The sequence below is a fragment of the Narcine bancroftii genome, chromosome 2 (assembly GCF_036971445.1).
Source record: "Narcine bancroftii isolate sNarBan1 chromosome 2, sNarBan1.hap1, whole genome shotgun sequence".
In the NCBI taxonomy this organism is placed as follows: domain Eukaryota; kingdom Metazoa; phylum Chordata; class Chondrichthyes; order Torpediniformes; family Narcinidae; genus Narcine; species Narcine bancroftii.
The window spans coordinates 295,421,434-295,449,108 of NC_091470.1; the positions used below are offsets into that span (position 1 = coordinate 295,421,434).

The following is a 27,675-nucleotide window of genomic DNA, read 5'->3' on the forward strand; positions in this document are numbered from 1 at the left end:
CTCTAGACCCAATTGTTACTGAAATATTTTGCTTGAAAAAAACTGTCATTAGCCCATTTCCTTTGGAATTATGAAACCATGAACATAGCTAGTCAATTAGCTACAATTAAAACAGTGGTTTTCAAAACTTTTTCTTTCCAGTCACATACCACCTTAAGCAATCCCTTACAAATAACAGAGCACCTATGGCATAGGGATTGCTTAAGATGGAATGTGAGTTTAGGGGGGCAGTTTGAAAACCAGTGCTCTAGCCTATTTTATCTTGTGCTTTCATGAACCCCAAAATTTCATCTTTAATAATGGACTCTAGAATTTTGCTCTCAGACATTGCATAATATGCATGGAAATAATTAAACTGAATGAAGATTAGATATCATGTTCAGGATCCCAGGAAGAGGCCAAAGAATAATTTACTCAGCAATTCTGGCTAAAGATGGCTTAAACCTGATCTGATCATTGATGCACTTTTGCTTGATGTGTTTTGGATTGGAGGATCTCAATTTCCTCATTTTAACAATACAAAACTATTTATAACTGGATCTCATTAGTCAGGTGCAGGATTACTAAGATCCATCTATTTTAAGACCACGTGTTGATGTTGTGCTGTGACTTCACCAAGATGACATCTTAATTTTGGTACCCCAGAGATATTTTTGTTGTACAATATCAATGAATTCCATTTTGAATGTTTTTCAATATTGTTATTCATTTCATTTTACCAAGTTTATTCAAAGCTCCTCAAAATTAGCTTCTATCCACTACAAACCAGATATTCCTCACAACCCATGATGATGGCAGGATCCTTTCTTCAGCAACCTTGCAGCATGGATGATTCTTCATGGAAATCAAAGTTTTATCTTCAACCAATCACTGCGCAACAGCACATTTTGGAGCTCATGTATACATCACCAACTAAATTCATTGAATAGTAATCGGATGCAACAATTGGATCCAATATTTTCTATTTCCTAAAAAAATGAGGAAAAACTAACAAATCTAATTGAGGTCAAATCAACTGGTCTTGGTACAAATGATCAAGCAAAAGATTTTTCTGGCTCAACATGAAGGTCTCAGTAAATGCAAAGGATTTGGGAAATGCTTTACAGAGCAATGTACCTTCAATTTTCTTCTAATCAGAGGAGCATTTTGAAGGATGGCTGAGATTCAACCACTTTCCTCTGATCTTGTGGTCATACGTCATACTGTAGATATTTCATGAATGCAATGCTCTTTTCACGACTTTTACAATAAAATGATCTCTTCACATCAACACAGCAAAAACTCCAATCAGGCTGTTTTGAATTAATAAGGTGACACATACAATTGATTCAAGTTGCCATACAAATGAAGTCATAAATCTCAAACATAAGATACAAATGAATGTTAACTACAAGTTGGAAAAACACTCTTAGAGAAAGAATGATATCTAACTTAAATTGATGAGAGCAAATGTCAACATTAGTATCAATCTTCAATTCCCAAGTAGGATAATGGAGTGAAACTCTCATCTAAACATTCATGAATATTAAAGATGCTTGGCTGGGCACCAGAAAAAGAGCAATGACATTAAACACAATAAAACTTTTCAGGATGGAGTAATGCTTACCATATATGACATTGTACTGGACTATTCCCGAAACATAAAAATTTCACATTAAAATCAAATGTCATCCTATACAAAGAAACTACAATTCTGAGCTTGACAACGAAGTCGCAGCACCTCTGCCATCTTTCTGCCAGCTCCAAAGCAATCTCTCGCATGCCCATTAGTTATTTGCGGAAGTTTCAACGTTCCTCCGCGGGGTCCATCCACTCTGGCTTTAAATGGCCAGTTACAGGAATATTCAAGAAAAATTAAAACCTTTAAATGATTATCTGGGATTAAAATATTGTGATTTGCTTTTAGCAGCATATATGGTTAGCTGTAAGTGCCAGATTTTGGGGGGGGGGGGTCGTCTTATCCAAAGGGTACTGCTAAAAACCAATATTTAAGACGGAAATTCCAATGGTCGATCTATACAACATCAAGATATTCAAAATTGGTCACTGTACAACCATATTTAAGAAGGTCCTTGGTAAATCAGCACCCATTAATTAATGAAAAATTTAGTTTATCCTAAAGATGCATTATTTTCCTATTGTAGGAGTCACTTCAATGAGAATGAAATTGTAACCATATACTCACTAAATATGAAAAAAAATGTGCATGAGTTGTGTAAGCAATGTGAAGGAACTTTTAATTCTATACTTGCAAAATAACATTCACAAGTCAGCAAAATATCACTTACCTCTCCACTATCTTTATCAATGCTATGTGAAACATCAAGTATGCGATCTACTTCCACATAATCTGGATTAAAAGGCTCATCTTCAACCTGAAAAAAAAAGTGGATGGGTATAAAAAACATGTGTATTTGTTACATTGTAATTTTTTTCCCAACAATTTCGACGTGGTCAAAATTCAGCATGATTACTAACCATATAGAAAGTAATTCTTCCAGATTTGGTGATAACAACTCTATTATTGTGTAAAATCTTCCAAAAACATGAATGATAGCAAATGGATTTATAATTATTTGTTAAGTTATGCAACTGACACTTAAAAGGTTTAAGCTATCAAAAATTAATGCCACAAATGTCACAACTAAAATGTCCTAGAGTTAATTATTTAATATTAGTACTGTACATAATTTTCATATTTTCAAGAATCATGATCCCTTTATTATTATCATTAAATAGTACACAAAGTGCAATTTTACATAAAATTGCCTCTGCCTGCTGTAAGGCAGATAAAGAATCATCATTAGTGTTGACTGACACCCCTGACAAAAAGGGAGAAAAAGAAGCAAAAGAGAGCCCCTTCAGAGGGGCCACAGCCTCTGCAGCTGCACAATCCATCAGCAACCTGAGCTCCAGATCCAAACTTCCAACATAATCACAAAGTCTTCAGCGCCAAAGGCCCTCCAGGAGCCATTCTTGCCCTCAGCACCCTCTCAAATCCCGGCTCTGATACCTGGTTTTCATGAGCCAGTCTTAAGCAGCCCACAGCTCCTGGTCGTAAGTCACTTGCAGCCTGCATTGGTCCCTCAGCCACTGAGTCCCTTGCTGGTCTGCCACCATGATCACCATCCTGTAGGGTCATCGTCACTGCTTTTCCTCAACTGGGGGTGCCCTCACTATTTCTGGAGACCTGCAACAGACTCAGAGTCTGCAACCCCTCATAGCCACAATGCCTAGCACAGGCACCACCATCTTGGGAACAGACCCTTGGTTGCAGAACTTTAGTTTAAAATTGTCATCAGCTTCTTTCACAGGCAGCTTAATGCCTGTACGGAGCTACCAGCATGAGGACCAGGCAGTTTAATCCTTCAAAGCAGCACTGTCTCTGGTCTCCCAGATCCACACCAGCACCAGCGCTGCCATTACAGCAGCTTTAGCAGTGCTGCCATTTTTAAAAAATAAAAGAGCAGATTCTTTTTCAATATGAATATTGTCTTTTAAATTTCAGAATCAAAATTTACTTTCAATGGCATCCGTCAAGTAGAAGTATCAACTATATGCGAAGATAAGAATTATGTCAGTTACCATCGAACATAATGTGCTAGGCATTGCTAAATCTGGATTGCCAGCTTTGGCACTTCTGCAGCTTCTCTTTAGTTTGGTATTCACATTGTGGTCTCCTCCAAGTTGGGAAAATCAAATGCAGCTCAATTGATTACTTTGCAGAACACTTTTGTTGAAGTTCACAAAAGTGACCAGAGAGCCTCCTGCTGCCTGCCACTTTAATTGAACAGTGGATGTTGTTTCCTTGGATTTTCATAAGGCCTTTGACAATGTGCCAGACGAGGCTACTAAATAAGATACAGGAAAGGTACTAGCACGGATGGAAGAGTGGATGACTAGTAGAAGACAAAGAATGGGAATAAAGGGGGCCTATTATGGCTGACTCCCGCTGCTCCGCAGGGGTTGGTGTCGGATCCACTACTTTTCACTGTATTTAGATGACAGAATTCGTGGCTTTATGGATACAATTGAAGATGATATGAAGAAAGGTGGAGGGCCAGGTAGCATTGAGAAAATAGTGAGTCTGCAGAGAAACAACACAGGCAAAGAAGCATAATCATTCTCCAACTGCTGCATTAACCTGATCTTATACTTTCAGATATTCCTTTACTCCTACACCATCCTACTGCCACACTCAGAGCAACTTAAAATTGTCCTTTTTAATCGCTTTTCCAGTTCTGATAAAAGGTCGCTGACCTGAAATGCTCACTGTTTTTCTTTCCTCAGATGCTGCCTGACCTCCTGAGTGTTTCCTGCAGTTTCTGTTTTTATTTCAGAGTTACAGCTTCTGCAAGTAAATGAAAATCAAACAAATTGCAGATGCTGGAAACATTTCTGCTCCTTTATCCTCAACATGTCTAACTCCAGGAGCTCCCAACAGCGCTGGAGGACTTCAAGTTTGTAATTGTTCAAGGTAGCAGCTCACCACTAACTTCAAGGACAATTAGATAGGCAGTAACTACTGGCCTTGCAGCACCACTGCATTCTGGAAAAGTGGTGACGAGGCCTCAAATGGCAAATCCTGAAGCCCACCATCACTTTTATGTTCTTTTGACATCTTGTCTTTGACTTTTAATAGCTGAGATAACTAGGAACTGTTCATCAGGTCTCACATAATAATACAAATGCTCCTCTACTTATGATGGTCCAACTTACAATTTTTATAAGTTACAATGGTTTAAATGCGCACTTTTAATTTCAAATTCCGATCTGTTCCTGCACTTATGATATGCGGTACACTTCTCTCTCGCATCACCACCATCCAGCAATTAATTTTAGTTCAATGCTTCAAACATTCACGCCCAGTGTGCTTTCAGCTGTGTACGTTGATGGTTTTTTTTTTCCAGTGTGGAATAAAGGTATTCAAAATGTAATTATAAAAATTGGTAAGTGTGGTATTCTTTTTCCACTTCGGATTTTTTTGACTGACGATGGGCTTGTTGCAATGTAACCCCATTGTAAAGTGAGCACTGTTATCTTTAAAAATCAGAAACCCTTTAACTATAATGTAACAAATAAACATTCCTGCAGTTACATTTTCAATTGAAAAAATGGGTCCAGGCCACATACAAAAGCTATACCCAGCATAAATCTAAAGGATAGGAATGCAGTTGGTCCCTTAGGAAATTATGCTCTACCCTGGATTAAATACAGAATTCAGTGATGTTTGAGATTACATGTGGTAGAATCTGACATTTAGCTTGATCTGTGATCTACAGCACAAGAATTGACTAACAGTGTAACCAGCTGATGTTAATCACAAAACTGCCAATTAAAGATCAACATGATCCAGCTCATTAAGATATTTCTTAAAAGGGCTTTGAAACTGTACCAATATGGCACTGAGTACATAAGATATCCATCTGATTTTTTTTGTTTTGATTTTCAAAGTATGCATCTTTTCAATCAGTCCAGTTGAGATACAACCTGTTACCTCCCAAACAGATGTTGCCTGACCCACCAAACTTTACATTCTTCTTCATTTCAAATTTCCAGAAAGAGCAGTGCATAACACCTGTCAGTTCCAGCTCTTTTTATTAAGACTTTCCTCTGTTCATTTACTGAAAGGTTCTGAGAAAGAACTTCTTAAGAACACATTTTCAGCTCAGTTGGTGTTACCCATCTTTTCTTTGTTTCCATTGTGATGGCTCACCACGAGGCAGGCGAACCGGCCCCGGTTGTAAGCCACGCGGCGGGGCAGCCAGCCAAAATGGCGCTGTCGGGGGTTGTCCCTTCCTCCCAGCACGGGGCTCAGAAGTCCGCACTAGGGGACCACGTGACGCCCGGGTGACGTCAGTGCCCTCCAGCGCGGTTCTCAGCCAGGTCCAGGCTGGAGTATAAATGCAGCCCAGCAGCCTCCAATAAATCAGTCTGCTCACTGAGCTCAACCCGTCTGGTTCCGTGTGTTATTGCAGGAGCACTGTAGCTGCCACTACAATTGGCGACCCCAACTGGTTCAAACATCTTTGAACCCATCATAAGCGAGCCTGGAATTAGCGCTATAGCTGTGAAACTGCCTGAATTCTGGGTTCAGCAGCTGGAGACCTGATGCGGTCACGCAGAGGCTCAGTTTCACCTCAGCCAGATTTTGTCCGACATGACCAAATTCTACCATGTGGTCACTGCCCTGGACCAGGCCACCGCCAGACGTGTGCTGCACTTCGTTCAGCATCCACCCACCAAAGACAAATTCAAGACCATAAAGCGAGTGCTTACCGGATCCCTCAGACTATCCAGACACTAGCGTGCCGCTCAGATGCTGCACCTCAACGCCCTGGGGGACAGGTCCCCGATGGATGAGATGCGCCCGCTCATGGGTGAGCACACCAACTGACTCTTCGAGCACATTTTCCTCGACTATATGCCCGGGGACATCCGTCCGTTGTTGGTCCAGGAGACCTTCACCGGCCTGAGGAAGGTCGCCCAGAAGGCCCAAGAGCTATGGCTCGCAGGATTCCCAGAGGGCTCAGCAATCCAGCAGGTCACAAGGCACAGGCACGACACACCAAGCCCGGCCCTAGCGCTGTGGTAGAGCATCCAACCCTGCAAGAGCCCCCAAGAGCATAACCAAGGCCAAGCATCTGCTCCAGGCCTCTGCTTCTACTACCAGTGCTGGGGAGCCAAGGCTTGGAACTGTCATCAGCACCGCTAGTTCCAGGGAAACAACCAGGCCGGCCGCTGTTAATGGCTGCGGCAGCTGGCCAAGGACACAGCCTCATCTACCTGCGGGACTCAGTCAGTGGCCAGCAGTTCATCGTTGACACTGGAGCCCAGAACAGAGTCATCCCGGCCTCGGCCATTGAGTCCAGGAACCGACCTCGTGGACCTTCCCCTCCATGCGGCCAACGCAACAGAAATCCGGACATTGGAGACAAGACAGACCACTTCCAGATCGGCCAACGAAATGTTGCATGAAAGTTCAATGTCTCGTCCTCCCGACCGCCATCCTGGGTGCAGGCTTCCTCCTAGCACACGGGATTCGAGGTAGGCGCCTGGTGGACGCCTGTACCTTCCAGGCCGTTCGCCTTGACACCTCCCGCTCGGAGCAACTGCAGATGGCCACGATCAGCATCCCCAGAGACAAGTTCCAGCAAATCCTGGATGAGTTCCCAAAACTCCTCAGGTCACAGTTCTCCACTGCCTCGCCGCACCACAGGGTTTTCCACCACATCCCCACCTAGGGACCACCGGTTCAAGCCAAGGCACGCTGGCTCCCGCCTGACAAGCTCCAGATAGCGAAGGAGTTTTCGCACCTGTTGGAACTGGGGATCATTCGGTGGTCCGGCAGCCCGTGGGCCTCGCCGCTCCACCTGGTCTTGAAAGCCTCCGGCGGCTGGCATCCCCACGGAGTCTATTGACGGCTCAACGAGGCAACAGTTCCTGACCGTTACCCCATCCCTCACATCCAAGACTTTACAGCCAACCTGCACGGTGCAAGGGTTTTCTCCAAGGTTGACCTGGTGCATGGATATCACCAGATCCCGGTGCACCCTGAGAACATACCCAAGACAGCCATCGTCACCCCCTTTGGCTTGTTTGAATACCTGCGCATGCCGTTTTGGCTCAAGAATGCCGCTCAGACCTTCCAGCACCTCATGGACTCTGTGGGCAGGGACTTGGATTTCGTCTGTATTTATTTGGACGACATCCTTGTCGCCAGCAAGAACCGGGCGCAACACAAGGCCCACCTACCCGCCCTTTTCTCCCGGCTGGCTGATTTCGTCCTTACCATCAACCCGGCCAAGTGCCAGTTCAAGAAAGAGTCCATGCAGTTCCTGGGCCACACCATTACGGCCGAAGGAGCCACGCCCGCCGCTGCAAAGGTCGCCGCTATCAGGGAGTCCCCTCGCCCAGACAGCCTCAAGGGGCTGCAGGAGTTCACGGGTATGGTCAACTTTTACAACCGCTTCATCCCGGGAGCTGCGCGCAATCATGCGGCCACTATTCGCCCTCCTCGCAGCCAAGCACAAAACGCTCGCTTGGAACCCAGAAGCCTGCACCGCATTTGAGGCCACCAAGGATGCCCTCGTGGAGCCCACCGTGCTCACCCACCGACCTGCTTATGGCACTCTCTGTCGATGCCTCTGCCACAGCCGTCGGTGCCGTCCTGGAGAAGCAGGTGAATGGACATTGGAAGCCGCTGGCATTCTTCAGCTGCCTGCTCCACCTGCCGGAACGCAAGTATAGTGCCTTCGACCGCGAGTTACTGGGCATGTACCTGGCGGTGCTGCTTTTCCGCTGTTTTTTGGAGGGGAGGACTTTGACCATCTTCACCGATCAGAAACTCCTCACCCAGGCGCTCATGATGGCAAAGGATCCCTAGTCGGCCCACCAGCAGTGTCACCTCTCCTTCGTGTCGGAGATTACCACTGACATTCGGCACAAGACGGGGAAGGACAATGTGGTTGCCGATGCACTCTCGCAACTGGCCATCTACGCACTGATGCACGGCCTCAACTTTGACCGGCTCGCCTGGTACCAGAAGTCTGATGAGGAGACGAGGGCCTTCAAGTTTGCCATCATGGACCTGCGGTTCCGAGGCCTCCCAACTCCAAGTGGCGAAGGCACCATCCTGTGCGATATCTCCATGGGCACCCCACAACCAGTGGTTCACCAGCAGTGGCACAGGCAGGTCTTCCATCACATCCATGACCTTTCACGGTCCAGATGGTGGCAGAACATTTCATATGGCATTGGCTGCAGAAGCAGATCGCGGGCTGGGCGAGAACATGTACCCATTGCCAGACGTCCAAGGTGCATAGGCACACCAGGGCCCCCATACAGAAGTTCGAGCACATCCGGGAACGGTTCAGCCAAATTCATGTGGACATCTTTGGGCCCTTACCCATTTCCCAGGCAACTCTTACCTGTTTACAATGGTGGACTGCACCACTTGCTGGCCTGAGGTGATCCCAATGCCAGCCCCCTCCACTGACTCCTGCTACCGAGCACTGTTGCAAGGTTGGGTTGCCTCACCAGCGATCGAGGCACCCAGTTCACATCTATGCTCTGGGCACAGCTTGCCAACAGGTTGGGGATCTAGCTACACCGCACCACAGCCTACCACCCGCAGGCCAATGGACTGGTCGAACATCTGCACCGCCACATTAAGTAGGCACTCATGGCCCGCCTCACCGGTCCCGACTGGACGGACGAACTTCCTTGGGTGCTCCTGGGCATCCGCTCCACTCCCAAGGAGGATCTGCAGGCGTCATCTGCTGAGCTGGTCTACGGTGCGCCGCTGGCACTACCTGTTGAGTTCGTCAACGCACCTCACAATCCCCAGCAGTCGCCGCATGAACTACTTCCTCACCTCAGGGCACGCTTGGACTCGTTCAAACGCCCCCCGCCGCCCAGGCATGGCACCCGCCTGTTTCACATTCCCGGCGAACTGCTTTCTGCAGAGTATGTTTTCTTTCGGCGGGGCCTGACTTCAGCACCTCTACTGCGACCGTACGAGGGGCCATACAGGGTTGTACAGCGTTCCGGCTCTACGTTCACGCTGGACAATGGCAGCAGGCAGGAGCTGTTTACCGTGGACAAGTTGAAGTCAGCGCACCTTGATCCCATCGAGCCCGTGGTTGTACCCCACCCCAAAAAGCGAGGCTGCCCGGCGAAAAAGGACATTGGCGCCGGTTCTGGGGGGGTGGTGCTGTGTGGCGGCTCACCACTAGGCAGGCGAACCAGCCCCGCTTGTAAGCCACGCGGCTTACAAGCGGGCATAGGCACACCAGGGTCACTAAAAGATCCAATTCATGTTGAATTAAATTGTTATAATGCTGAGGGAAGCAGTGAACACAAATAGTGGAAAAATGGCACGGAAAGCAAGAGTTTCACATAGAATGGAGAAAAAGGGGGAAAGGAATAGAAAAGCAAAATGGATATTGAGAGGAAATGAGAGTGGGCATATGGCATCAACTATACAAGAGAGGAGATCCATATATCTGGAGAGGTGAAATGAAACTGAAGTCACAGGTGAAGCTTAAATCACAAAAAGCTTACAGCAAGATAGTAAGACAAAGGAAAATGTACAAATGCATAAATGACTAAGAACATTAAAATGGAAAAACACTTGGGAAACAGATTTTTATAAATTTGTGAGCAACACAATAGTAGAGATACGAATCTAAAAAAAATAGATTGCTGACCTCAGTGAGAAACTTATTCATTTGTGCCTGTTTTGCTTTGAAGCGTTTAATCTTCTGATGTATTCTCTTGTCCTTTGCCAGTTGCTCCACTGTGGTCCATTGACAATGAAGGTAAGAACTGATGGGTGTGGTTGAGGGGAGGGGCAGAATGTGATGAAAGGAAAAAGAATCAATATACTCAGATCATATCACCAAAATTTGAATACTTCATTTATTACATTGATTCCAGAAACATTAATAACTCTATTATACTTGACCTGGCTGAGGTAAGGGATTGTTTAACATTTTAATCCCTCTGTAATGTAATAGACCAAAAAAGGTTCAAAAATATTTGTGCATAATTAAGTAATTTATCAGTCAGTAGAGAATTAGTTATAATGACGTTTTCATCACTGGTGCTTTCATAGGATCAATTGACTGTCAGTACATATCACCCAATCCTTTCCAAAATGACCTTGAAATAGGATGCTAAGCAAATTTCTTGAAATGCTGTTGGAGAAATGCTTCCACAATTTTGGCTGAGTCATTAAGCCCAAATGGTTCCTGTCTTAAGAAAAATGCAGCCACTCAAGACCACCAGACATCAGAGCAGAAAGAGGCTATTCAGCCCATCAAGTCTGCTCACCATTTAATCATGAACTGATCCATTCTTCCACTCCGTGGCCTTCTTTCCATAACCTTTGATGCCCTGGCTGAACAAGACCCTAGAAATCTCTGCCTTAAATACATCCAATCACTTAGCCTCCACAACTGTCTATGGCAACAAACTGCATGGATTCACTTCCCTCTGGCTAAAGAAATTTCTCCGCATCTCTGTTCTAAGTGGACATCTTTCAATCCTGATGTTATATCCTCTTGTCCTAGACTCTCAGGCCATGGGAAACAATCTTTCTGTATCTACTCTCTCCATGCTTTTCAACATTCAAAATGTTTCAATGGGATTCCCCCTCATTCTCCTAAATTCCAATGACTATAGGCCAAAAGCCATAATTCCTCAGATGATAACCATTTCATTCCCAGAATCATCCTTGTGAATGTCCTCTGAACCCTAATCTCAGCACATCCTTTCTTCAATGCAGAGCCCAAAAATGCTCACAATACTCCAAATCTCACCAGTGCCTTATAAAATGTCAACATCACATCCCTGCTCTTATATTCTATGCTTGAAGTCAATGCCAGCATTTTATTTGCCTTCTTCACCACCCACGCAACCTCCAAGTTTACCTTTTCGGTAAAGTTACATGTGGATTATGGAAGAACACGAGCCTCCATGTCTGGAGCATTGTGGATTGCAGAGGGTCACGTGACCTCCCTGTCTGAAACTTATTCGGAAGTTGCATCATCTACCAATCAAAAGCCCCTTTCACACTGGCACTTTGTCCCAGTAATTGATGCCCAATATACTGGTTAAGAGTTCAGTGTGAAAGCTCTTTAATTGGCACGCAGGAGTCATCAGACGCCGGGAATGATGGTTACCAAGATCGGTAGGTAGTATCATCTTCAGTGCCTGATGACACCAGGTGTGAAAGGGGCATAGCATATCCTTGGATAAAGTAGTGACACATTGATTACCTTTTTGCGTGAGTGGAGATTAAGGAAATAAAAGATTAAAGAAATTTAAACTTTGCCAACTTATATAAACCTTTATATATTCTAAAAGACCATGGGAAAGTCACAGCAGGGAAGAGGGATGGTGGATCTGCCATCCCAGAATTCCATACAGCAGAGAAACCCCTCCATGCGTGCTCCTTGCAGACAACCCTTTCCCTGTAGCATGAAATTCTGGGAGAGCAAGTCTGCCATCGCTTTTTCTCATGTGTTTCTTATTTGTGCGCTATTGATGCTAGGACTTCTCACAGTATTTATAAATTGTTCGGCTATGTGTTTATACAACTTTCCCATGGCTTTTCATGAATTTATAAAGGTTTATATAGGTCAGCACAACAATAGAGCTGAACGGATCATACCGTGGTATAATAATGTTTAATTATTTTATAATTAGATGTAGCGGCGGCTACACTGCTAACTGAAGGATTGCACAACTAGATGGGTTGAGTTCAGTGAGCAAAACTGATTTATTGCAGGCTGCCTGGCTGGTCTCATACTCCTAGCCCGGACCTGGCCGAGAACCGTGCTGGGGGGCCCCAACGTCACTGGGGCGTCACGTGGGTTGTCAAGCGCGGGCTTCTGACCCCGGTGCCGAGGTCAGGAGGAAACCCCCTACGGCGCCATTTTGGTCGGCTGCCCTGCCGCGTGCGCGACAAGTGGGGGCGGTTCGCCTGCCTAATGGCGTACCGCCACATAGACATAATTAATTTTGTTTAAATATATGATCATAATACATTGATCAGGATTTAGGGCAGGTTCACCAAGCAACACTCAGACATCACTGGTGAAGGATTGAATCCCCCCATCCCTAGGCATACCTTGTGATGAAGTGAAAGGACACAGAACTGGTAAACAGTGGTCCAGTGTGAAAGGCAAAAACGGCTTCCTTAACCAGTTCACTGAATGGCCAATCTACTAGTTAGCTAGTGTAAAAATGGCTATAGTGGGATTGGCCACCCATTAATGCACACCTTACCAGTGGCTCATTTAAATAATTCAAAGTCATCACTGGACAGAAGTCCAGTTCAGAACAGTACAAAACATCAATGCACAGCACATTTCTCTCTGCCTCTTGGCCCAAGCCCCTGACATCACTTCACACCAGGTTGCCACTGGGGACAACACTCCAGAAATCATTGGTAAGGCATGCATGACACTTAAGTTGAACCATAATGCTGCAATAGATAGTACTTGCAGAGGGCCGCACCCCTATTGGTACAGTGAACCAGGAGTGTGTTTGAAAGTCCCTGTCTGTGAAGTATGTACACATGTGGGAGAGTGGTAGGGTAAGCAGCCATTGGTATACTGGTATCAGAATCCCTTGTGCCTGCTTGCACCATTATTATAGCTATGATTCGTACTGTGCAGTAGATAGCTGGCCCTGGTATCCAAGTCAAACCTGGGTCCAATGTGAATGTCTATATACTTGTTTAGTAGTTGAGTAATTAAGTATCATTTGACATCTTCTCCTGTTTATTTCCCATGTGCAACAAAGTTACCTTTGAATGCAACATTTGTGTGTAGACTCGTCTCCTCGTGAACCCAATGAACTTTCCAAACACAACAGATACCCTGCATGAGGACACATTCAGAAAATAGTCTGTGCATTTATTTCTTCTACCCAAGTACATGCCCATACACTTTGACATACATTTAATTTGTCACTTCTCTGCCTATTCTCTTAATCTGTTGAAGTCCTTCAGCAGCCTCCCTTCTTTCGCCAACACTACCTGCTTCTTCTCCTTTCTTCATATCATCTGCAAACTTGGCCTCAAAGCCATTCAGCGTCAATCACGGTGCCCAAGAAGAGTGCAGTAACCTGGCTTATCGATTTCAACAGTGATGAAGTGTTTTGAAAGGCTGGTGATGACGCATATCAGCTCTTGTCTGAGCAGTGACATGGATTCATTCCAGTTCGCCTATCGCGGCAACAGGTCTACCATCTCACTGGCCCTACACAAAGCCCTGGAACATCTGGACACCCAAGATGAATACATCAAGATGCTGTTTATCGACTACAGTTCGGCATTAACACCATCATCTGCTCAAAACTAATCAGCAAACTCCAAGACATGGGAGTTAACACCCCACTACGTATTCGGATCATGGATTTCCTAACCTCCAGACCACAATCAGAGAAGATTGGTAAGAACTTTTTCTTCACTATCTCCATCAGTACCAGAGTCCCACAGGGCTGTGTTCTTAACCACCTGCTCTACTCACTTTCCACCTATGACTGTGTAGCTCAGTATGACAATAATACCATTTACAAATTTGTCAACGATACCATGGTAGTGGGCTGTACAAAGGAAGATAGGTGAGCATACAGGAAGAAGATTGAAAACTTGGTTGAATGGTGAACCAATAACAACTTTACACTCAATGTCACCAAAACTAAGGAGCTGATTGTTGACTGCAGGAAAGGAAAGCCAGAGGTATACAATTCAGTGGTCATTGGGGGATCAAATGTGGATAGGGGGAGCACATTTTGGTTCTTTGGAGTCACTATCTCAGAGAATCTTTCCTTGACCCAACACTCCAATGGCATCGTGAAGAGAGCACGACAGCGACTACTTTCTCAGGAGTTTGCAAAGGTTTGGCATGACATCAGAAACCCTGGCAAATTTCTACAGATGTGTAGTGGAAAGTGTGCTGACTGGCTAGTATGGGAACACCAACACCCCTGAGCACAAATCCCTCCAAAAAGTAGTGGACACAGGCAAAACCCTCCCTACTATTGAGTACATCTACAAGGAATACAGACGTCAAAGGGCAGCAGCAATCAAAGACCCACACACTCAGCACACACTCTGTCTCGTTGCTGCCATCAGGAAAGAGGTATAGGTACCACAAGATTGATACCACCAGGTTCAGGAACAGGTGCTACCCCTCTATCATCAGACTCCTCAACACCAAACTCAATCAGGTGACTGATTTAAGGACTCTTACTTGTGCACTTTATTGGTTTTCTTTGCTCTCCCTGTATTGCACAGTTTGTGCATTTGTTATCTATTTACAGTTCTTTTGCCTGTTTACATGTTCATGGTGTGTACAATTTATTTTTGCACTAGCAATTCGTGGTAATTCAGCCACACCTGCAGGAAAAAGGAATCTCAGAGTTGTATGTGATGTCATGTATGTACTTTGACAATAAATCTGAAATCATTCCATAATCTAAATTACTAATATACAACAAAATGGCCTTAACTCTGCTAGCCACTGGCAATTGACAAGAATGTGATCCCTCTATTCCTACTCTTTGCTTCCTGCCAATCAACCAATGCTCTACCCACGTGAGAATGCTTCCTCTTATACCATGGGCTCTTATCTTGTTTAGTAGCCTCATGTGCGGCACCTTGATAAAGGTCTTCTGAAAATCCAAATGCACAACACCCATTCCTTATCCTTTATCTAGCCTGCTTGTCACTTTTTCAAAAATTCCAAATAGATCTGTCAAGCAAGATTTCCCTCAGGAAACAATGCTGGGTTTGGGTTATCTAGTCACATGCCTCCAAGTACTCCATAATCTCATCCTTGATAAATTGGTTCCAACATCTTCCCAACAACTAGCTAACCAGTCTATAATTTCCTTTCTGCTGCCTCCTTTCCTTCATTAGGACGAATAGTTTTTGGCCTGAAATGTCAACTTTCTATTGCTTTTTATGTATGTTACCTGACCTGCTGAGTTCCTGAAGCACTGTTTTGTTTCAGTAACAATGGACTAAGTTGAAGAAGGGGATGAACATTCAGGGGAGATAACGAGTGCCTATTAAACAGCTGGTCTCAGAATTTGAGGATTGTTGGAGCTTCATTCATGCAGACAATTATTATAGATGGAATTTTGTGAATGCATACGATAAAGTGCTTGCAAAGCCAAAATATGTAGTTGTCCCAATTAAGCTTCAGAGGAAAACATTATCTTACATTTTCATAGAACTTTTGCCAGTTTGTTGGGGGGTGGGGGAGGGGGGGGGGGGGGGCGAGAGAGAAATTCAGTGATGAAAATTTTGATGAAGGTCCAAAGGAGGTTGTTAAAAAATGAACAGACATTTGTTAGCTGGCACTAGTATAATTTGAATGTTATTTTCCATTTTTCAACTGAAGCACAAGTTTGTGCCTCACAGAGTAGCAAATGGAACTGAAAATTCCAGTTATCTACAAATATCTTCATTTCTACTGTTAAGACCAAAGGAAAGTTATTAGTGGTTTCTGAGGAACTGCAGCATTGTTCTTGGATAACCACATGAATAACTTCAAATTTACACAATAATTTTTCCTTGCCACAATTGCAACTCCTAGCACTGGAAATTACAATTTTATTTATGTAAATCACAAAAATTTAGAGACACAAGGTTAAAGTAAAAACACAAAATGCTGGAGAAGCTCAGCAGGTCAAACAGTGCCCTTTATGTAGCAATGATAAAAATACATAACCAACGTTTCGGGCTTGAGCCCTTCATCAAGGAATGAGAGAATGCCGGCAGGTGTCTGAACAAAAAAGGTAGGGGAGGAGATGGGATAGCAAAGGCAGGAGATGGTAGGTATAGAGAAAAGGGAGGGGACAACAGTAATAAGGGGGAGGATGGATGGCTGGGTGGGTAAGGGGGAAGGAAGGGGAGAATGGAAAGACTGGATAGCGAGAGGGGAAAGAAAAGGCAAACAGGTTTAGCAGAAACAGAGAAATCAATATTCCTTTTTTACACTTGCATCCCACTAAATTAGCGTTAAATGTCCTGGGATAGGAATGGGGGATTGGCTTTTCACACTTGGAACACTTTTAACTGGGACACTGAATGTTTTCACACGTGCAAGGAGCATCCCCGGGGTTAGAACTGTTCTACTTTCTACTAATGACGTCATGATTCATCAAGCTATGGTGGAGCTGCCCTAAATCCTGATTAATGTATTATAATCTTATATTTGAACAAAATTAATCATGCCTAATTATAACATAATTAAGCTTAATGAGGCCTTCGGCCCGTTATTGTTGTGCTGAACTCTATAAATCTTTCTAAAGGACCGCGGGAAGGTGCTTGCAATAAACAGCAATAGCGGACAATTTTTAAACAGCATTGGAAAGTTGATAACGCTATAGCGCACAATTTATACAGTGTGGGTGAGTCAGTAGCTTTTTCCCATGGTCTTTATAAACTGGGTGCTATAGCACTACCAACTTTCCCACGCTGTTTAAAAATTGTCCATTATTGCTGTTTATTGCTATTCATTTCCTCTTTCTCTCTCCCCTACTGCAACTTTCCCATGGCAAAGTTTATACCTTCATTTTAATCTTTTCTTCCTTCACGTTCCTGCACTTGCGCAAAAACTTGGTTCATTTCAATCCCACAATGCAATTACCCGTCTCACACTTGATTGATTGCAATGTCGGTGTCTGCAGATGCTGGGGATTATACGAGAGGTCGAGGCTGTTAAACCCTGGCGTGAGATGATGTCATGTGACACCGGCATTGAGCTGATTTTGCTTTCACATTAGACACTTTAAATTTGCCATTAATTCGTAGGATCACTTGCAAGTGTGAAAGGGGCAAATGTTAAGGTCATTTGGCTGGTGAGTGTCCAGATAGGTGTTGTGCCATCAATCTGTGGTCAGGGTGGGATAGTACATAAGACCATTGACAGACATGTGAGCTTGGAAGTGTGACTCAGAATTGAAATGGTTGGCTACTGGGAGGTTGCCGTTGTGATGGAGAGGAGTTGCTGAGCGAAGCGACTGAGGGAGGTCTTTGTACATCCATCCCCCACATAGAAGGTCTGAAAGCATTTCGTTTCTTCCTGGACCAAAGACCTGACCAGTCACCCTCCATCACCATCCTCCTCCACCTGGCAGAACTTGTCTTCTCTCTAAATAACTTATCCTTTAACTCATCTCACTTCCTCCAAATTAAAGGAGTAGCTATGGGTACCTGCACGAGTCCCAGCTACACCTGCCTGTTTGTGGAGCAACCCATGCTACAAGCCTACAGAGGCAAGACCCCTCAACTCTTCCTCCAGTATATCGATGACTACATGCTCCCGCTTGTCAACTTCATTCACTTTGCAGTCAACTTCCACCCTGACCTCAAACTCACCTGGTCCATCTCTGATAACACTCTCCCCTTCCTGGTTCTCTCTGTCACCATCTCACTAGACAAGCTTTCCACTTACATATACTCAGAGGATTTAAAGTATCCTACAACTCCATTGATTACACATCCTCACACCCTGTCCCCTGCAAGGCCTCCATCCCCCTCTCTCAATTTCTCCATCTCTGCCACATCTGCTCCCAAGATGAGGTCTTCCACTTCAGATCTTCCGAAATGTCTACCTTCTTCCAAACGTGGCTTCCCCCTCCACCAGTATCAACTCAGCCCCTACCCACATCTCCTCCATTTCCAACTCACCTACCCCAGCCCCCTCTGCCCCCAGATGTAACAAACATAGAATCTTCCTCATCCTCACCGCCACCCCACTAACTTCCACATCCAACACATTACCCGCTGGAATTTCCCGCACTTACTACAGGATCCCACCACCACATTTTTCCTTCTCCTTCCCTCTTGGCCTTCTGAAGGGATGCCATCCTCCATGATTCCCTCATGCACTTATCCGTCTCCACCTATCGCTCCACCACCACTGTCACCTTCCACTGTGGCTGCAGGAGATGCAACACCTGCATTCACATCTCCTTCCTCACCGGAGCCCCAAACAAGGTCTTTAAAGTGAAACTACATTTCACTTGTATACTGCATCCAATACTCTCTTTGTGGTTTTCTCTACACTGGAGAAGCCAATAGCAGATTGGGAGATTGCTTTGTTCAGCACCTCCTCTCTGTCCGCAACAACAACGACCTTGTAGTAGCCAACCATTTAGGTTCCAAGTCATACTTCCAAGCTCACGTGTCTGTCCATGGCCTTATGTTCTATCAACCCTAACCATCCGCAAATTGGAGGAACACCTTATTTTATATCTGGGCATTCTCCAGCCAGATGGGATTAACATTGATTTCTCTGCTTTCTGTTAAATTTGCCTACCATTTCTTTCCCCTCCCCTATCCAGCCTTTCCATTTCTCTCACCCTTCCCCACCCAGCCACCCCTCCTCCCCCTCATTGCTGCTGTCCCCTCCCTCTCCACCTATCAGCTCCTGCCTTTGCCACCCCCCCCCCACCATATTTTTGTTTGGACGCCTGCTGACATTCTATCATAGCCTGATGAAGGGCTTAGGCCCAAAACATCAGTTATGTACTTTTCCCTTTACAACATGAAGGACACTGTTTGACCTGCCGAGTTTCTGGAGCATTTTTAATTATCATCCTTCCTACTGCATAGAGCCAACTGCTGCCTTGAATTAAGGAGTGACATTTGCACACAACCACTATTCAACTTATTTCCTATCATTAAAACTCCTAACAAAAAAATGTATGAAAAATCTTGATCTTGGATCAAAGGATTTTCACCTCTGACATTACAACCTATCCACTCTTTTGAATTTCCTGAGTGAAACATAAAAGTCAGCAGAAACTATGATTGCAGTGAACAATTGAATCATGATCTTGAATGGTGGAGCAGGTTCGACAGGCCAGATGGCCTACTCTTGCTCCTATTTCTTATCTTTTTATGTTCAAATGTTTCAACACCTTTGCTGCCAATTGGCACCCTGAGCTCACTCTCACATAGCACATCTCTGATTCTTCCCTCAGCTCCTACAACTTCCACCTGCATTTTGTGGGGCAGGTTCACAATCATTATCTACGACAAGCTTATAGAACCCCTTCCCACTTCCTGCAAGGATCCCATTTCATTCCACTGCATTTTCAAAACATGTGCCCCTGTAATATCTTTACCTTAACTGTATCTGTTCCATTTCCTGCAATTCTGCTTCTCTCACCTTGAGCAAAACAGGGATACACTTTACCTCATCATCTGCTCCATCAACAAATTTCAGTAATTTTCTAACAGCCCCAAGCCAATGCCAACACCCTCCAAACTAACCATCATCTTGGAGATATAGTTCTGACTAGGATGATCTGGTCATCCTTACCTCGAGTCAAACTTTCTCACATTTTCCCAAATAATCACAGAAGATTCAGCACTGGGATTTTACTTTATATTCTGAGAAATTATACAGACCAAATAATTGATCTCAGCTGAGTTATGTAACTGATGGGTACAATTCTACCCCACTCATTGATAATTTCTTTTGCATAACAAAAGAAAATGAAGGAAGTTGCTTCATGGCCAGTAATTGTTTTTTTTATTCTTGACTCAATGAATAGATTATCAGCTGGTCTGGAAAGAACTCAGTCCACAGTCACAACACAAATGGTAACTCCAAGCTCTTTTTTGAAATGAATGTAGACAACAATAATAAAAAAGATATAAGGCAGTATTAGTGGAATAAGAATATTAATATTTCATGTGGAAGATTCTTTGTCAGAACTCAGGCAAATTTACCTGAAATGTTGATGGTTTGGATAGGAAATTGGCTGGCTCATAGTAGACAGAGGGTAGAGGTGAAAGTCTGTTATTCAGCCTGCAGGACTGTGACCAGCGGTGTTCTGCAGGGATCAGTGCTGGAACCTCTTGTTTGTGATGTATATAAATGACTGATGAAAAAGTAGTTGGATGGATTAGTAAACTTAGTGGAGTTATGGACAGTGTCATGGGCATCCAAATAATACAACAGTTACAAATGTGGGCAGAGAACTGGCAGATGGAATTTAATTTGGACAAGTATATGATATTGCATTTTGTGAGTCCGAATGGAAAGGGAAGCTATACTGTAAATGGCAGGACGCTTAAAAGCATTAATATGTAGAAGGATCTGGGGTTTCAGGACCATAGTTCATTGAAAATGACAACATAAGTTGACAGGGTGACAAAGGAAGTGTATGGTATGCTGGCTTCATTCAGAGGGGAAATGAGTATGAAAGGAAGTTATGTTGCAACTATACCAAACTTGGTATAGGCCACATTGTGTGTAATTCTGGCTGTCCCATTACAGGGAGGAAACAGACATTTTGGAAAAGGCACAGAAGAAGTCTATCAGGATATTGCCTGGTTTAGAGGGCATGAATTATGGAGATACTGACAAGCTTTGGTTGTTTTCTCTAACACATAGGAGGCTGAAGGGAAACCTAATAGACATCTATAAAATCATGAAAGGCAGTGATGTGGTAGACAGTCAGAATCTTCTCCCCATAAAAAAATCATCACATACAAGAGGAAACATGTTTAAGGCGAGGGGGAAGAAGCTGAAGAGAGATTTACAAGGCAAAAAATTACAGAGTGGTAAATTCCTGGAATAGGGGGGGTCAGCAATAGTGGTGGAAGCAGAAACAGTTGTAGCATTTAAAAGGCTTCTAGATTGGCACATGAATATGAAGGGGATGGAGAGATATCTATCAAGGGCAAAGCCCCTTTCACACTGGCACTTGAAAGTGGGAATTAACTGGCAATTACCAGGTCACCTGTCAATGTGAACACTCCCAATTCGGTATGGGGGGTGGGGGGGGTGGTCCAAATTGACCTGGGAATTACCATAACTGCCTAGGGAGGTAGTATCAAAGCTGATCCGTTTTTGAATCGGCTCCAATGTGAACAGGCAACCTGGTATGCCAGAATCCATTAGTGACGCATTGATGACATTCTTGCGTGTGTGGGAGGTTTTTAAAGAGGCAGGGAATGGAAAGAGTAAAAAAGGTGAAATCACTGCAGAGAACACCGTTAACTAGCATATGGAAAGAGTGCAGAATGAGAACAACAACAGGAACTTGTCAGAATGACTACAAACAGTCCACATGCAGCTTATCAAATTGAATATTTGTGGTATGGCGTTAAAAAAAAATCCTCAATTTCTTCTAGCAGTTCTGATGATGGATGGCAAGATACCATTTTTACAAGTGTGTTTCACTGTCATTGCGACTTTCCCACACTTGTATGTGTTTTTTTCCCACTACCACTTTCCCACACGTGTTATCCCTGTTACCATTTTCCCACGCCCATCTTGTATAAATAAAATCATTCACTACAAAAGAGCGTTCAGAGACTTTGCTTTTGAGACCCATCAAATAACACCCACACACACTCCCTACTCCACCCAGAATGTGAGGGGCTGGACTGAGGTGTGATTAATCTCCTTGTAGAACAAAACATTTACTGCCTACGAGTATGCAAAACATTATTCAGAACGACACCACCCTGATCTCCGCGATACCAGGTTGGAAATGTTAAAGGGAACACGGATCCAATTTTTCTTGGTCCAGTGTGAAAGGTCCTATCGATATTTCAAAATGGGTCATTCACACACCAATTTAGTGGGTTGCCAATGTGAAAAGGCCTACAATTTGTTTAATGTGGACATGTTCAGCATAGACATGTAAGCAAGGGGGCCTGTTCCTCTAGTGTATCATGTTCTATATTACCCAGATCTCTTTCCAGGTGCTATCTGACCTGCTTAGTATTCCTAGCATTTTGTCTTTATTTCTATTTTTCAACATCGAAAGTATATTTTAAAATCTTTCATTTAGAACAGGCGTCAATTATGTTAACCCACTTGTTTTCATTTCAGCATTATCAATGAGCAGTTTCAATGATGACATCAACCATGGAAGTACCTGGACTATACGAATCAAGAGGCAAAAGTGTAAGGAAGGAATGGATCCAGAGTAATGTGAAACAAAACAAACCATAAGCAGTTTAAAAGGAGTAATGAATTCAGCTGTATAAATCACACTCAATCATTTACATCAAAATAACTTTTCAACCTGCGATATATTTGTAGTAAAAATGTTAGAATTGGCCCAAAAAGAACGGAATACCATTTTTGAAGAAATCCTTGGCAAGACAACGGAAAGAGTAGAAAGCCAACAAGCCCATAAAAAATAAATTAGGAATGCCTCAGCTGAATACAATATCAATTTGGGCTCAAGTCCTTCATTGTTTTCAAATTACACTCGCATCCATTGATGGACAAATTAAAGAAGAGAATTTATTACTCAATGAAGGGAGACCAACATGCACATCTGCACTGGTGCATTTATAATGACTGGTGTCTGGTTGATAATTGCATAATTCCTGTACCTGGTGAATGCCCATATTCTTTCAGTCCACAAATTAAGATGGAACCATGCTCCCAAAATAGTGGGGGGGGGGGAAGAGAGAAAACACCAAACAAGGTACAGAAAATATCGTCATTAGGGAAGTTTAATTTGATTATTTGAAAAATACTGAGATGCTGAGGCTACCTTCAATTCTCATTAACCACTGGAGTGAATTTACCTTAAATCAAAGATTTCTGGATTATTACTACTTTCATTTGATTTTCTTTTAAACTTTGGCCTCTCGTTCTTGAAAGTGAAAAATTACTTTTCATTTATTTCACTGGTCTCTATTCTGATCCTTTGAAGCTTGCTGTCTTTTTCTCATTTCGGCTGGTACTTGGACAATTTATTTTTGCTGCCTTTTTATTAGTTTAGAATTATTTAAATTGTTTAAGATTATATTGTAGATAATTGTATGAGATTGACAGAGATAATCTCTTAAGACAAAGTGGCTTAGAAGATAATATTGAGGAGAACACAGAGGCAGAGTGCACTTATTTTCCACTCAGTATCTTTCAATATCCCACTCAAGGCAGTAACTCTCATGGGCAAGGTAAATAGTTTCCATCAATTTCTATGTTACAATTCACTTATGTTTTAAAATCAATCGACAAACATACTTACTAGTTCTTGTATTTAACAAATAATTCTTCTACTTCAACTTCTTCTCCAGACTCAGTCTGAAATCACAAGAACATTTTTAGAACCTAATGTCAACACAAACCATTTGTCATTTAAGTCTTTCGACGCTTCACCACCATGAAGGGGTGAGGGATGCAGTTGTAACGTACTCAAGTAGAATTAGAAAGAAAAGAACACCAAAAGTTTCTTTTGACAGAGATTACTTTTCTCCCCTGCAGTATAAAGCTATCAATTCCAATGACTCTGCTAACTTTGTAAACCAACTCACGAATCATTTTATCTCCCCCTTAACCACCAGCTACTCCATTCACAATAACCTGACCTCGACCTGGCTTCCTGCCAAACCCACAGTGCTAAGCAGATGCCAAATGTACCATTTCCTGAGACAGCAGCCAATGTGCAGCTGCAACTACTGGAAGCCGCAAGTATTATTGTTGGCTATCTTAAAAACTAATCTCAAAGTGTAGTTGAATTTAAAATAGAGAACCATACCAGTGAAAATTTCAAACCCAAACAGAAGCTAATAAATCCAGATTTATGTATTCTTTACAGAGAAAGTACATTTCACTCTGATCATTTTTCAGGACAAGGGCAACTACTCAAACACTAAATTGCAGTCAATCCATATAATCAACAGCCGTCAAAAGGATTTTCATATGCTCACATTCTATATTGCTACTGTTACACGGCCACCAGCTGTTACTAACAGTTCCAATAGCTATATTACAGACTGAAAACAGAATACAAATAAGAACTGCAAGTCAATTACACCCCAGATAATGTACTTCAAGAGTTTTTAATACTCACTGTTTTCTTCACTATTCGCATACTCATAATCTTCTCAGTAACTGGACCAGTTGCCGTATCCTAAAAAGACAATTGCAATGTCAAATTGCACAAATCATCAACTTTCAATCCTGTTCCCTCCAAGCAACCTCAAGAATGAAGAAACAGAATCTGAAAAAATTGAATACACCTCCTAACATAAAACAAATAGACATTGGGAATAGAAAATAGAAATAGAACTTTTGTACTCTGATCAAATAGGGCAAAGTGAGTACTCAAACAGCAAACCTTTTATTTTGCACACATTAGCCATTTATCATGCAAATTTGTCATTTTTGAGCTCTAGATCTCCCAAAATTTTGACATTGCAGTCGTTCTTTATGAAGGAATGGATGGCAATCAAAATACTGAGCATCTTCTAAATCTGCTCAGTACTATTTTAAAATAATATAAAACATTAGAGAGAAATATTGTAATAAATTATGAGAAACTTACTACAGGTGTTGTGCTTACAGTGAGACTTTGTAGCCCAGGAATTAAGCCACAAACCAAACCAAACTCTCCCAATGCTTGAAGGAACTGCTATGATGGCCAATTATAATTCCAAAGTTGATTTTGATGCTACTACCATTTCAAAACTTCAGTCAGCAGTCAAGACCAAAAGATGAAACAAAACTTGGCACAAATACATTGCATTAATTAGTTGTACATTCCAGTTCCTTCCCAAAGCAAACAGAACTATGAAATTAGATCAGGCAAGCAGGAAATTACAGGCCAGGCCCTTGACCAGCAACAAAATATCAAATATTTATTCCACTCTGTTTACAAGTATCTTAGTTGCAACTTTTTCATACTTATACATAAAAAATATATACACATACACATTAAAATCACGTGCATTAGATATATACACATATATTTTGTATATTTGCACATAAACAAGTATACATATAACCATATACAGAGCCCATCCATGTAAACATATATTCACAGATACATGATTATAGATATATATATATATACACACACACACACACACACACACACACACACACACACACACACACACTCTTGGAGTTAAGAATAAAGGAGCAGTGAGGATAGGAAACCAGGTGGTTGGAGAGAATGATATTGAGGCTTCAAACTGTAATTATAAACTCTTTATATACAGAGCCGTTGTCATACCCACACTCCTGTTCGGCTCCGAATCATGGGTCCTCTACCGGCACCACCTACGGCTCCTAGAACGCTTCCACCAGCGTTGTCTCCGCTCCATCCTCAACATCCATTGGAGCGCTCACACCCCTAACGTCGAGGTACTCGAGATGGCAGAGGTCGACAGCATCGAGTCCACGCTGCTGAAGATCCAGCTGCGCTGGATGGGTCACGTCTCCAGAATGGAGGACCATCGCCTTCCCAAGATCGTATTATATGGCGAGCTCTCCACTGGCCACCGTGACAGAGGTGCACCAAAGAAAAGGTACAAGGACTGCCTAAAGAAATCTCTTGGTGCCTGCCACATTGACCACCGCCAGTGGGCTGATAACGCCTCAAACCGTGCATCTTGGCGCCTCAGTTTGGCGGGCAGCAGCCTCCTTTGAAGAAGACCGCAGAGCCCACCTCACTGACAAAAGGCAAAGGAGGAAAAACCCAACACCCAACCCCAACCAACCAATTTTCCCTTGCAACCGCTGCAATCGTGTCTGCCTGTCCCGCATCGGACTGGTCAGCCACAAATGAGCCTGCAGCTGACGTGGACTTTTTACCCCCTCCATAAATCTTCGTCCGCGAAGCCAAGCCAAAGAAGATTGCAAAAGGCATAACATAAATGCACACAATAATGGCAGAGACATAAAATTCAAGTATAAAAGGTGAGAAATAGAATAAACATGCATTTTATATACCACCCATCAGAATACTCTAACATTTCAAAAAGAAAGATTGCCACTCATGGAAGGAATGCAGCTTAAACTTGAACGACATTGGTAAAACATAGCTCTCTTCCAATCGATTGACACAATGCTATAACATCCTCAAAAATATTGGTTCACGGGGGTGGAGCGTAGTGGTGTGAGGGAAGGAGGTGGATCTAAGATTCTCCCAGAGGAATAAAGTTGAAACCTGAAAATAAAAACTTTTCAAAAAATCAAAGTTTACTCAAGACCTCCAGAACCCACCTGCATTGTGCTGGACATGGCTGGAAGAGGAAGAAGATAAATAAGAAAACTAAGTAAAGACCTCTGAAGAAAATGGAGAAGTTGCTGCCTACCTTATTGTTGGAACCTGAGCCTCAGGCTCCAATGCCTCCACAAACAACATGGGCGATGATGGCTGACTTGAAGCCAGCAACAGCACTAACCTTCTGGGAAACCAGAGATGATGACGTTGGAGCTGTGCAGATCTCGCCTGAAGAGTATTAAACTGTAGTGCACATGCGCCAAGGTTTATCTCACATATATGAAATGGAAGAATGTTTCTGAATGGAGATTCTATAGTGCCACACTAGTAGTGCTGTCAGAAACACCTGTTTTTTTTGACAGGTAGCGATCAAGAGGAAAAAAGATCAAGAATCAGAAGAGGATGACGAAAATGAAGCAGAGGTTATAAGGGGGTGCTTCAGTGGTCAACGGTCAAGGTCCAACAATACAGGAGCTTTCCTCATTAATGAAGTGTCAATTTCAGATCTTAAGAGTTGATTATGGTGGAGTGCCACAATGAGCAATGGAGGTTGGCTATTTTAAGCAAGAAGTGCTAAGTACGAACTCCTTGATTCAAAAACCAAGAAAATTCATAATTCAAACACCCATGCTCTTTCCCTTTAACCTCCATGTCCTGCAGGGCGGAAGTGACGTAGGCTTCCGGTGCATGGCTCCCTCCACATCTGAAGACCCGCTAGATGCCATCAGTTGCTTTTCTGTCCACAACTGCTGGGGCCGGTTCGCTTGCTGGATAAGTGAGCCACGCTGTGTAGGTTCGATGCTAAATAATCACTCCCCAGCCCCCCGAACCGACATCAGCGGTGGCTCAATTGCCCTTTTTACAAGGTCCATCTCTTTTGAGGCAGTCCATTGTGTAAGTTTCTTCTTGGCCCCTAATGCCCAAAACACAGGTCGTCCCGTTGTGTTGAATTATTTTATAAGGCCTTCGTATGGCCGTTGCAGGGGTGTTCTGTGTTGTCCTCTGTGGACAAACACAAATCCACCCCATTGCAGGTCATCAGGTACATACGATGGTACTATTCCATGGTGCACCGTGGGTATCGGGGCTAAATTCCCTGGCCTCTCTCTGAGTTTTGTGAGGATCTCCATTGGTGTGTCTTCTTGCTTGCAT

At 43.3% G+C, this 27,675-nt stretch overlaps 1 protein-coding gene across 6 annotated transcripts in view; it reads right to left on the minus strand.

The window, feature by feature from the left end:
- Positions 1–27,675, minus strand: part of chd7 (chromodomain helicase DNA binding protein 7) — a 283,290-nt gene that overhangs the window by 116,365 nt on the left and 139,250 nt on the right. For all 6 annotated transcript variants that reach the window (XM_069921414.1, XM_069921413.1, XM_069921415.1 and 3 more), the window contains exons 6-9: positions 24,367–24,426; positions 23,542–23,597; positions 10,212–10,329; positions 2,289–2,375 (exon numbers count right to left, since the gene is read on the minus strand). In XM_069921414.1, coding sequence (XP_069777515.1) covers positions 2,289–2,375; positions 10,212–10,329; positions 23,542–23,597; positions 24,367–24,426 — 321 coding nt within the window. The remainder of the gene's footprint in view (positions 1–2,288; positions 2,376–10,211; positions 10,330–23,541; positions 23,598–24,366; positions 24,427–27,675) is intronic.